General features: G+C 30.6%; 1 protein-coding gene across 1 annotated transcript in view; it reads left to right on the top strand.

Annotated features, from left to right (window-relative positions):
* Positions 1-13682, top strand: part of EIF3E (eukaryotic translation initiation factor 3 subunit E) — a 44056-nt gene that overhangs the window by 13520 nt on the left and 16854 nt on the right. The window contains exons 4-7 of the mRNA XM_074267059.1: positions 769-811; positions 2013-2117; positions 7752-7877; positions 8537-8661. Of these exons, the coding sequence (XP_074123160.1) occupies positions 769-811; positions 2013-2117; positions 7752-7877; positions 8537-8661 (399 nt within the window). The remainder of the gene's footprint in view (positions 1-768; positions 812-2012; positions 2118-7751; positions 7878-8536; positions 8662-13682) is intronic.

Below are 13682 nucleotides of genomic sequence, written 5' to 3' on the forward strand. Positions count from 1 at the left end.
TACACCATATATGATATCACTTCGTCCTGTATTGAAAAGATTTTGATTTTGTTACAAAGATCTATTTTCAGAGTTTTTCATTCTGTATAATTTGTAAATAGTATTTAGTTTGGTAACATCTATTAAAAAACCTTTTTAAATATTTAATGGCTCTGTATTATGTCCATGTAGTAGTTAAACAAGTAAGAGTGTAGACTATTTGAGTTGAACAACTATATTCTTTTTGTGGTTCTTGGTGCTTTTTTTCAGTGACTGACTAATTTTAATATGATACTATGGTTTAAGAGTTCATAATTTTAATTGGTTTAGTTTTGATTATTTGTTGTCTTTTTTCCTTAGAATATGATCTCTTTGAGAACAAACTCTCATTACTTTATACATAACAAATACCTTAACATTAAAACTAAGCAAATAATGGAACATCACTTACTAGAATTTTTAAGTACCTGTCATGTATCCCAAATCTTATCATTCCAGGAAATATAAAGTATGTAATCTGGGCATGGAGAGAGAATGTATTCCTGCTAATAAGAAAGGGACAATTATTTTATATCCTCCTCACAATTAAAACATAATTACTAGCCTTTAAGCCCTAATTCTAATGGTTTAGAAAACTAATAGTGTGCTGTTTCATTGTGAAAGCTTATTTCTTTTCTTGCAATATAAGCATTGTTTTAAACTTTTTTTTGTTTGTTTTTATGATCTTAAGGTATTGTTTATTTTAAATTATTCTTAAAAACTAAATACTTTTTAAAAACATTTATTAAGGGATGGTCGGATGCTGTTTGACTACCTGGCTGACAAACATGGTGTAAGTATCTTGGTTTTTAAAAATATTTAAAAATTTAATTTAATTATTATAATTTATCTAAAAATGATGAAGTGAAGATAATTTGATTATCTAAAATTGAAATAAATTTCAAAGTAACATGCCTAAGGTTATTTGTCAATAACTTGGCTTTAAATCACAGAAAAAATAATTCATTTTGTTGTAATAGAAATAAAACATTCATAACAAGGACAGTTAACATTTTATCTTCCATGTCAGACTTCATCACTTGGGGAATCAAAAGTATATCAAAGATAGTTGAAGAAACTGGTTATTGTTTAGTATAGAGAAGAGAAGAAATTGGGAGGGAGGGACTGGAAGAAAAGACAGTATTGCTGTCTTTTATGGAAAGCCTGTCACATAAAAGAACCATATGTTCTTTTTGACCCAAGAGAGATAGGACCAGTAAAAGGTGGAAGACACAGAAAGAGATTTTGGGTTTATTATTATGTGGAAGAATTTCTCAACAATTATAAAATATGAGTTGGATGGTACCATAGATGTCATCCAGTTCAACTTCTACTGATTCAAGAATTTTATCTTGCTCCAGTTGTGTCATCCTGCTTGTTTTTGAAGTCCTTCAATTATGGTTGAAATCATTGCTTTAAAAGATAGAGTATTTTAGCTTTCAAAGTATTCTAACCTGGAATGTTTAACTTTGGTGGTCTTGAGTTCATTGACATTGGTGCTGTCACATAGGATATTATAGATATTGAAGAAAAGATTCATTCCCTTTATAAGAGGGCAGAGTAGATAACATAGTATATTGTCCAATTCTGGGGGTCCTGTGGTTTAATCAATATTGTAAAGTTTGGGGCAACTCTTTAAATATCACAGTTATGGTTTTAATTGGCCTTGTAGGATGAGGATATATGTTGTAGTTCCTTGTCCTTCCATAAAATAACATTTAAGTAATAATTAATTGTTTTTGTATAATACTAATTTAGTATCTATTGACTTGAAAGTAAAACACAAATATCATGAATAGGTTTACCTAAAAATAATGACACAAAGGAATCTGTAAATAAAACAGTTGTTTGAGCAAATATGAGGGGTGAGAGTTGGTTAAGACTCTAGTCTTCAGTGAAACTAATTGATTGTGAAATGATCTGGTATCGAACATAAGTAAATAAATGCCATTAAGTTAAAGTGAAAAAATAAAAATTTTAATTTTTGTTTACAGTTTAGACAAGAATATTTAGATACACTCTATAGATATGCAAAATTCCAGTATGAATGTGGCAACTATTCAGGAGCAGCAGAGTATCTCTACTTTTTTAGAGTGTTGGTAAGTACCCCTTTTTCTTTGTTCTCTAATAATTTATTAAGTCTAACATAGTGGATGAAGAGCTACCTGGATTCAAATCAAGCTTTTTAACACATACTGGTAGTTGTCCTGGGCAAGTCAGTTACTCTCTAAATGTCCCCAGGCAGCTTCCTAAGTTGCAGGTTTGCGTTGATATGGAGAGTTTCTTAAAAGAGAATCCTTGTGCCAAAGAATTCAGTTTGGGATATTTCTTTCCAAAAAAAAAATTGTAAAGGAAATTATTTTTGGTTACTAGTAAATGAATTCTCTCATTTAGGTTATTTATTCAGTCAGACTTGAGAAAGCTCTCAGAGCAAAAAAGATGTTTTGTCAGGGCTTTATGTAAAATTTTGTTATTTGTGTGCTTTATATTTGTTTTTGTTGGTAATTACTATAAGTTCATAATATTTTATAAGTGACATGTCAGGTTTTATTATTCCTTTTTAAATATAGTATTGTTTATATAAAATATCTTTTCTGGCTTTTTTCTAACAACATGGGGGGGTGAGATCTTCTGGAATGTATGAAATTCACTTTCCTTTCTGCCTTGATGTTTTAAATTTACTTTTTCTACCTCATTCTCAGTTGTTAATAGATAGATAAAGGCTGACACTTCCTGCTATTTGCATCATTATATGTAGTAAATATTCTTGTTTGGGTATTCAATAGATTTGACTATGTTGACCTCTTTGAACTTGAGTAAGGGAGACAATGGTACAGCATAGTGAAGTGTGGAGTCAGCACCATTTCAACCTTGGCCAAGTAATGTTAGGTCCTTAGTTCCCTGCCATTTGTAAATAAGGGGTTTGAATTATAGATAATCTCCAAAGTTCCTTTTGGCTCTGGTCTATGAATGTGACTGATTGGAATAAAATCTTTCCCAACTATAAGTTACATCATCTTTCTTTGCTGTGATTTTTATTTTTCTCATTGTAATTAAATACTGTTATTAGAGAGAATATTATATAGTGCAAAGAGAGAAAACCAAGACTTTGTTGAAGGAGTAGTTTGGTTTTTTCCTACAATTTTATTTAAGTTTATGATACAATAATTACAGCTGGCATTTATATAGAGCTCTAAGGTTTTTAAAGTGATTTACAGTCACATTTCATACAACAACCTGGAAGTAGGTTTTATCATCCCAATTTTGCAGAAGTGACTTCCCTATTGTCACCAGCTAGTAAGTATTCTTCCTAACTTCCAGATTCAGTGCTTTACCTACTCTAGCACCTTGCTGCTTTTATATAAATAAATATTCCGGATCCACAAACCTTTAACAGAATGGTGTAGAAATAGAGCTGATTCTGGAAGTAGGAAAGCTTGAATTCAAGCCCCATGTCTTGACACATAACAGTTTTGTAATCGTGCACTAGTTTTCTGTACTAACAAAGTCACAGCTCCATTCCATCTATGCATTCCTATTATGTAGCTCACTATTGCAAGGGAAATATAATAGTTTTTCTTTCTAACTTTTGAGTAAATAAACATATACATAAGAGGTACTTATAATGCTTTTGAATTTTTCTTAACAATTCGAGCTGTGAAATATATTTCCTTTATCCAATAAAATTGTTTTTCAGCAGCTCCAAATTACTTATGTGCCTAATTTTCTAATGACCTATTCTTTCCATTATTTGAGTTTTAACCCAGACTACCACAAAGTTGCTAACCTTGTTTCTTATCCAAGAAGGTAATCTCTCCTAAACCTTACATCATTTCAAAATAAGCAAACAAATTGGCAGTAAAGCTGAGTCAAGAAAGACACACATGATAAACTGTTAAAGTTTGCGTTTAAAATTTCCTGCACCATTTTATTTTTAAATAAAATCTAAGAGCTTAATCTTATGATTTAAACATTTTCAGTTTTCCCATAAAGCTATAAAAATAATGCCATTTCTAATTAATCTATTTGTAAATGAATTCTTAAAGCCCAGTCAATGGTGGATAACTTTTGCAGTTAAATTGAAAGGAGTTCCTTCATTCCTTCAGTCTCTCTGTCTCTTTCTCTTTTAGAAAACTAAATCTCCCTTTGAATATGGTGAAGAATATCAGATAGTATGATTGTGTTACTTCGAAAGTAAAAACAGGCTGAATCAGGATTATAAAATCAGAACTTTTAATTAAGCTCATGAAAAGAGCTAGTTATTCCTATCATTTGTTAATTTTGAGAATAAAGATTTAGTGTCTTCTTAGAGTCTTAATAAATTTATTGTAATTAGTGAGTGAATATACCATTTTGCTAACACATGGAAACTTAAGGTGACTTGGAAAAGTTAGGTATTGAAACTTTTACTTATCCTTCTCTGAAAGCAGGATGGTATAAGGAGCCAACTATAATGACATGGAACTTAGCCAGAATAGAACATTGAAACTTTGAAAGAAAAAAATACTAAAGTTCAGTACAAACTTTTATGCCAGTATTATATATGTTCCAATTTTAATAACAATTTCTAGGATAAACAACCTGAAAAACTTCTACGTATATATTATGGTGCCTGGGGCAGCTAGGTGGTGCAGTGGATAGAGCACCAGCCCTGAATTCAGGAGGACCTGGTCTTAGACACTTAATATTTCCTAGCTGTGTGACCCTGGGCAAGTCACTTAACCCCAGCCTCAAAAAAAAAAAAAAGTATATTATGGTGCCTGCTGGGATTTGAAATTTTTAAATGTTTTCATTTAAAGTGATTCTTACTCAATTTTAAAAAAAAGAAAACCTGGCTTCTGTTTTAAATAAATTGGTCACCATTTATCTAATGCTAATGAGTTATCTAATAACTCAAACTATACTGGCACGTCAGATTTTTTAATTGAATGATCATCACTTTTAGAATTACAGTTCGAGTTAGTATACAGCAGTTTAGGATGCAAGTTTATATGTAATTAGTTCCTATCTGTCACTTTATTAGAAATAACTATCAAAAACTAGATTGGGGGGAAAGGGTGATGATTTTTGCTCTTTTGGGAAAAGTGGGAAATATTTGAAACCAGTCTTCTTGCTTAAAATATTGCCCTTTTCTTAAATTGATTTATGCCTGAAAATATAAAATTTTGGTATTATTCTTTTATTATAAAAGTAGGGCACAATAAGAGTGTGTGTGTGTGTGTGTGTGTGTGTGTGTGTGTGTGTGTGTGTGTGTGTGTGCAAAATTTTGGTTGGTAAAGATTCTTTTAAATTGATAGGGAAACATAAGCTATGAAAGAACCATTGTAGCTATTAACTAAGATTAGAATTTGACACCTTAATTGACCTTGTGTATTTGTGTATAAGTTAAAGCTGTGTGACCCTAGAATTACCCTTATTTGACAATGAATTAATGAATAACTATTTAGAGTTGAGTAAATTTAAGAATTCTCTGTATTCTATGAAATTTGATTTGACTTACCATTCCATGAGAAATGTCTTTATTTCAAATAAAAGATTGGATATTTCCCATTAATGCCTGAGGCATTAGTAATCTTTTTTTTTTTCTTAATCTTTGAATAAAACTAGTAATTCAGCATATAACTTGGATAAAAATCTGTCTTTTGTCACCTTTAGTCTAGCTTTTCATTAGTTATAGGAAAGAGGTCCCAATAGTATTGGCTTGAATATAATTTCATATCGTTCTTTTATCAAAAATGTAGTTTTACTACCAGGAATTTTGAGTTAAATACAGTCATTTAGTGCATAATTACAAGTTTTTGTTAGTGGAACTTGATGACTGTAGGATAAATGTCCCTTTCTGTAAAAGCCAGTGTATACTATACAATTAATAGTCCCTTTTGGAAGATCATTATACTCCAAAAGGTACAATGGCTTAATTATTTGTCCCTATTTGAAACAAGGGTTTCATAGAATTGTATGTTTCAGCATTGAAACTATTAATTAAATTAATATATTTTTAACAGGTTTTTAAAAATTTATGCTATCCAGAACATTTGAGTTGATTCCTTTTATCAAAGACAGGCTTCAGAACTGGAAATTGTTGAAGAAAGTTAGAAAAGCAATATATTTATTTACATATAAAGCTAAAGGTTTAAAGAATCAATTTTACTGTGGGAATAAGGGGCTGAACTATGAGAATTTTTAGTATGTGAAACGCTTTGCCTAATATATTTTTTGGTGGGGGAAGGATATGAGGACATGGCATCTTGTGATTTAATTTCTCTGAAGTAGGAACAATGGGTTTGTGGGGAAAAAAATGATCTTACAGTGATTCTTATAATGAGTGAAAATGTTTTCTAAATATTTTGTTCTTTTAGGGGAAGCATTTTTCTAGATAGAGGTATCTTTTGCTGAGTCTCTAAGAGAGACATTATGTATGTCTTCATGTCAGTGTGAAAGATATGTGGCATGTATAGTACAGTGGAAAGAATATTTTGAATTAGAAGACTGTTGATCCATAGCACTAATTTTTCCATTTTCTTGACACATGAAACATGAAGGAGTTGGACAAAATGATGAAATCTTGGGTTATTTCAAGCTCTAAATCTGAATCACAGAAAGTGAATAATAATTCTACATTCTCTTTGACTATCCTTGTCAGAAACTAGTTTCAGATAAACAAATTATAACTAGTGTCAGAGAAGAGTTCATAATTGCTTTGTGTTTTGAAAGTTTTTCAGATTTCTCTTAAAATATTTCCGTAATATGTACTGAATAGCCTGGTCACTTCTTTATATTTTGCTTTCTTGACTTGTTAGAAATACTGTTTGGGGGAAATTTTAATTTTAATGTAGATTTATGGGGCTTTTTCTCCCATTTCTGCAGTACAGTGTAATTTTTGTCTCATGTTTGACTCTATCTCCTTCAGACCTACTTATTTTGTGAAACTTTTATGGCACCTCAGAAAGCAAACATTTGATAATTTGTGAAACTTCATCTTATTATTACAAAGAGGTTTAAGAGGTTTTTTGTTTGTTTTTTTGTTTGGTTTTTTTTTTTGTTTTGTTTTGTTTTTTAATATTGCCTTTTTATACCCCTTCATTTCTAAATACATCCTATGAAAGTTATCTCTTAGGATAAAATTAGCAGAAAACCATTTCACTAAAACCATATTGAAGCCAACATTCCATAACATTCCAAAGATTGTCCTTTCTACTTCAACATCCCTTTTTGATTCCCTTTTCTCCTCTCCACAATGACCATGTAACGAAGGGAGGAGAAGGAACATTTTAAGGTTTGGAATACACACTTTATAACAACCATGTGAGGTTGGTAACCCAATTTTTACACATGAAAAAACTGACAAGAGATTTGAGTTACCCAATTTTATATAACTAATATATGTCAAAGCCAGGTTTAAAATCTCCTGGCTTCTTAGTTCAGCATCCTTTCTACCAGATCAAAATGCACATTGGTATATTCTGCCAGTACTTTGAAATACTTTTATGTGTATTAATCTAGATTAAATATTAAAGACCTATATTTTCAGTAAATCAAGTTAAGTGAAAAATTTTAAAGAGATTAAATAAAGTATGATCTATTAGAGACTAAAAATACCCATGAGTTTCAGTAAAATCAGCAACTTTTTTTTCTGAATATAAGGCTATATGGCTGTATAAAATATTGCATTATCTGGCACTTTGTAAACTACTTTGTTGTGAATATATAATTGTCTTTAATTGCCTAAACAGGTCCCCTCAACTGATAGAAATGCTTTGAATTCACTGTGGGGAAAACTAGCATCTGAAATTTTAATGCAGAATTGGGATGCAGCCATGGAAGATCTTACGAGATTGAAAGAGACCATAGATAATAATGTGAGTTAATTTTTGAAGTGCTACTTAATGTCAATTAATGCTTTTTCCACCAGAATTTTTGATATATATATATATATATATATATATATATATATATATGCAGATTTTGTACTTAAAGATCTTTAAGAATAGTAATTTTTGCCTTTTTTCCCAACCCTTTAAATGTCTCTTGGCAGGGTGTGTATGTTTTGCATTAATCTGATAAAGAAACCACTGGGTAATTGTTGGAATAATGTTGGTGTATGTATAGTGCAGAATGTTGACTGATTAAAAACTAATTTTTTGGCTAAAATTCAGTTTTATAATATTGCTGTTGCTAGTGGGCTATGTATTGAGGGATATGCTTCCAACATTAAATGCTTATTGAGTTATGCAGGAAAATCCATTTCAAGAAATACTTACTACATGTAGTGTAGTTGTTTAATTATCTTGTAACAAAGTAGTAAAAGTAATGTAATTGAATCCCTTAGATGACTACATGTTTTATAACAAATGAAAAATCATCCCTTTGAATTTCATGTAGAATCTTACTGATTCCAGCATCTCTCCATTTCTTTTTTAAAAAACATCTAGTATCTTTTTAATTTGTCTTTTTTCTCTTAAAAATGTTAAAACTTTTTTTTCTTCCCACATATGTTCTTTCTCTTATATCTTTACAGTCTGTTAGTTCTCCACTCCAGTCCCTTCAGCAGAGAACATGGCTGATTCATTGGTCTCTGTTTGTATTCTTCAACCACCCAAAAGGTCGAGACAATATTATTGATCTCTTTCTTTACCAGCCACAGTAAGTAATTTTAACTTAAAGACCTGTGACCTTAATTTGTTTGGTTTTTAGATTTTACTAGTTCTGCTAGTATCCTGGTTCATAACAACTATATTTCTGTATTCATCACTTAAAACACATATTACATTCATGATGCCCCAATTTGTTTAGTCATTCCCCAATATTTGTGCATTTTCTTGGTTTCTAATTTTTTGCTACCTTGAACAGGTACTGCTATAAATATTTTGTATGTGGTTTGATTCCTCATCTCAACCCTTACCCCCTACAATATACAGAAACAATTTGTTATTATGAGATCTAAATATCATTCTTCCACTTAACCAAGTTGGTATTAGCATTCTAACTTATAACTTAGTTTACATAAACTTTTCGTTTTTGTAGTTCCATATTAAAACCTAATTGCTGAACATCTCTTCCTGTTAGTTTAGATTGTTGCTATTTCATTTTGTTTGGACCTGAGGTTCTTAAACTTTTTTAAAAATCATAGATCTCTTCGACAGTCTGGTCAAGTCTGGATACTCCTCAGAATAATGTTTTTGATAAATAGGATACAATATATAGGATACAAAGAGAACCATTCTATTGAAATACAGTTTTCAAATTTATTTTGAAGTGTGGGGATCCCAAATTAGGAATCCCTGGACCATATCCATTCCTCATCTTTTTACTTGTTAGCTATTTCTCCTACCTAGCTTTATGTTATCCACAATTTAGAAGGATAATATTTCTTATATGATGTCTGTTGGCCATACTTGGACTGGGACTGTATTATGCCAAGTATGGTATCATATTTAGTAATTCTATAACTTTTAGAATTGAAAAAACTTGGCTATGTCTGAAATGTTGGGAGGAAATTAACATATTTGACATTCATATGGTTTGAAGTTTAATGAAAGTTATTTTAAAATTTTAGTTAAAGTTTTGATTGCTGTTTGGCAAGAAAATAAACTATATATTTCTTGGTTGTGCTTTGACACACAAGGATAACTAAATTTTTTGGCTATACAACAAAAGTGAAAACTTCTCTCTTCCTTGAGGAAGGATATTCTATTGGAATATCCAGAGAAGTGATATTGAAGCAACCTAATACCTCTATAGGTAGCCTAATTTGAAAAAAGTGATGAGATATATACGTTGGCAGTGGAATTTCAAGATGGTAGACTTTACAGCACATTCTGACAGCATATATCAAATCATAAAATGTGGAAAAATATATTTGATGTAATAATCTTGTTATTAAGAATATGCTTTGTATCTCTGTTACAATTTTTCTTTCAAAAATGTATCACAGCATTGTCTTTAAGAGAAAAAAAGTTTCAATAATATTGTACCTAAACATTAATCCTTTCCTAATTCCCCTCCAGATCAAGCCCTCTCTTGTCAGAAAGGAAAATAAGAACGAAGTCCAATAGAGATACCACATATGACAATGTTTACAACATTCTCTCATAGTAGTCTCCCATACTTATCAGCTGTGAGAGAAGTCATTTCATTCTCTTATCCAGCATTTTTTATTGTTTTTCATTTATTTTACTGTCACTAGCTTTTAGCAATATCTGACACACCACTTAGTAAGTGCTTGTTGTAATGCTTTATAAATACTTGTTCATTGATCCTCACAGCATTTCTGTGAAATAGATGTTATATGCCTTTCTTATAGATACAGAATTGGAAGCTCAAAGATTTTGTGTCTTGCCAGGATATTTAATAGGATGATAATATAACATCAAGATGTAGTGTTTCTACCTCGATTAAGGTAGAATGTTGCAGGACTTGGACAAGTAGTTTCTACTTTGTTCTTTTCTTAATAAATCATATTGCTTTGTGAGGACTATAAATATTTAGGTAGGAAGTTTCTTTTAAACTGAAAATAGATGGTTAATTTGGCATTTGGAATAATTTACTACAGGATGTTACTAGTTCATTTATCAGTCATGCATTAAATTTTTTGACCTCATTTATAGTTTTATTGACACATACTAAAATGGTTTGCCATTTCCTTCTCCAACTCATTTTATAGATGAGAAACTTAAGACAAACAGGGTTAAGTGACTTTTCCTGGATCACTGGATTGGAAGATGAGTCTTCCTGATTCCAGGTTCGGTGCACTCAATTTTTTTGCACCACCTAGCTGCCCCATTTAGGTTAATTCATTGGAATATGTTAATGATAGGTAGCAATTTTTGAGTAAGTATGAATAATTAAATCAAGATTATAATGTGGCTAATGGCAGGGAAAGAAAAGTTAACAGATTCTTGACTTAGAATTCTATTTCCAAATGTATTTCTAGAATGTCTTCCAAATTGTTTGTGGTAAAATGCATTTATACTTGAAAGACTTAGGCAGATGCTTCACAGAATTTCACATTTTTAAAGTTTATGTTCCAGGTCTTTCCCTTCGTTTCTTTTAATAGGAGCCCCATTTTCAAAATGAATGCATTAGATAGAATTTTTAATTTACCAAATTGAAGAGTATTGATTTTTTTTTTCCCCCTACATCCTGGCACTGTGAAGTTGGAATTTTCAAATTGGAGCAGATTAGATTGTTGCATCTATTGCCAAAAAAATTGTATAGCATTTAAATCTCTTAGATGTTATAAAATAGGGTATCATACACAAATGATGAAGAAAAAAGCAGAGCTCTAGGGAAATCTGTAAAGTTATATAAATACTGTGGGAAAATATCAGTCAGGAAAGATTTAGAATGAGCTATTAGTCTAAAACTTATTCCAAATACAAAGCTAATTGACATTTTATTTTCTTATTCATCAAATATTTCAGCTTAATTCATTTAGTTTTCATTTCTAATTTTTTTCTATTGGAATTCACTTCAATTTTATAATGGAAATAAAATGTAAAACTAATATTCTCAGATTTTTTTATAGATAATTCCTCACAATATTTTATTGGAATTGTATCTGTTTTACTGGGATGCTTGTATGATGTATTTATATATTTTGAAATTTGTATTATCTATAATTCAGTAAACATATTTGGTTTCTAGGTAATTTCTAATTTATGTCAGAGATTTAATAGCGAAAGTGTTCATTTCTAATAGCATAACTATACATTTTAACATGCTATGTTAAATTTGGAAAAGTAGCTTTTTTTATGTAAGACCAAGTGAAAGATAATTTTCACATATCCTTGAAGTGATAAATAGAATGACAATGGCTCTTTAAGTTGGTTACATCATACAATGTTGATATTCTTGTTGCAATTTATTCTCCATCTGAAAATGGAAGTGACATGCATTTGAACACTTTTGAACCTCTAAATGCAATATAATAACCAAGATGGAGGTGTTATTAATTCATCTATTAATTAGAAGTGATACCATGTCACTAAATGTCATTATGAAAGGGAATATCTTTGTAACACAATGCCGTGGTTCTTCTTGTGCTCTGCCATTGGAAGAAAAATATTCAGATTTTAGTTAACAGATATATTATTACTTTTTTCTTACCTATAATTTTATTTTGAATGAACTATAACAATTGTGCAGGATCATATTAAACGAGTAAAGGAGAGGGTGTATGGTGTCAAAGGAGTTCTGAGCCCAATTGTTAGTTCCTTCCAGATATGGTTTCTCTGATGGATCCAAAAGGATATAAAAAAATAATGGAAAGGAATGTTTCCAAAAGAAGATGAAGTTGTAAAGGGTTTCAAGTACTAAACAGCAGTTTATATTTGATCCCAAGGGTAATAAGGAAATCTTGGAATTTACTGAGTAGGAAAATAAGATAGATAGACCTTTATTCTGCCAGTCAAGTTATCAAGTTATATTTTCTTTTAAAAATAAACAAAGCAATATAATTCATCTAGAAGAACAGATCTACAATCTCAATATGAGAAAACAAAGACATAGCATCTCCACACCTCAAACTGTGTGTGTGTATATTTTTAAATCATCAAAACTATTTAACACAGACACAGAGAGAAAGTGACCAGGTAGATTCCTTAGAACCTCATTATTTGTCTATGAAGAATTTTTACTTGTTTCATTTGTTTTCCTTCCTCCTGGTATCATCATCTCTGAGCCATTTTAGAAATACTAGCCCAGAAGATGAGAATTTCTTTTTTGCTTGCTGCTTCCTGTTCCATAGTTCAATTAGAACCCATGAATTCCATTCTGAGTCTTTCCTCGTTAACATTTTGGTCAATGGTTTAAATGATACATTTGTCAAAATTTTGGATAATAAAACTAATAAGTAATATTTTGGATGACACTACCTTTTTTAAGCCTTGACAGGCTAGAGTAATAGTAATAGTTCAAATTAAATGGGATGAAATTTTACTTGAACTTCAAAAACCCAACTGTACAAATACAGGAAGGACATTTACATGTGGCTAAACAACATTTTATGTGGAAAAGATATGAGGTTTTGAATGTAGAAGTTGCTTGCTTGTGACATGGAAAAATGCTAATGACTTTTCTCTACATTAATAAAAAAGTGCTCTGATTAGAGGACAACCAGTAAATCTACTCTATTCCAGCCAAATCACATTTTGAATATTTTAAATTTTGCATGCCATATTTTGATAAAGACATTTATAAACTAGAGTACTGTTCAGAGGAAGGTACTTGAACCCATGGCATCCATATTTAGGCTAAAGAAGTAGGATTTGGTTAAAGGGGTAGGGATATACATGATAATAAAGTCTTGCCATGTGGAAGAATAATAAGGCTAGTTTTATATGACCTTGATACCGAAACTTAGAATAATGTTTATATCACAAAGAGCCAGTTTTTAGCTAGGTATAAGGAGATGTCTTCTTGACATTTGATAATCTGTGCATGCATCAAACATAAATTAGTCTTATTGGAAACATGAGGAAACAGACTTTCACATAATTACTCTTGTTTTTCACAGCTAATATTGACATCCGGATGCACATTTGATTTTGATGTTACTCTTAAAGTTCTTCTGTATAAATCAAGTTGTTTTCTCATATGTTTTAATTCGTAGATGTACTATAGGATTTTATTATGACAAATACAGTTAGAAATAGTAACAAGTA

The sequence above is a fragment of the Sminthopsis crassicaudata genome, chromosome 1 (assembly GCF_048593235.1).
Source record: "Sminthopsis crassicaudata isolate SCR6 chromosome 1, ASM4859323v1, whole genome shotgun sequence".
NCBI lineage: Eukaryota > Metazoa > Chordata > Mammalia > Dasyuromorphia > Dasyuridae > Sminthopsis > Sminthopsis crassicaudata.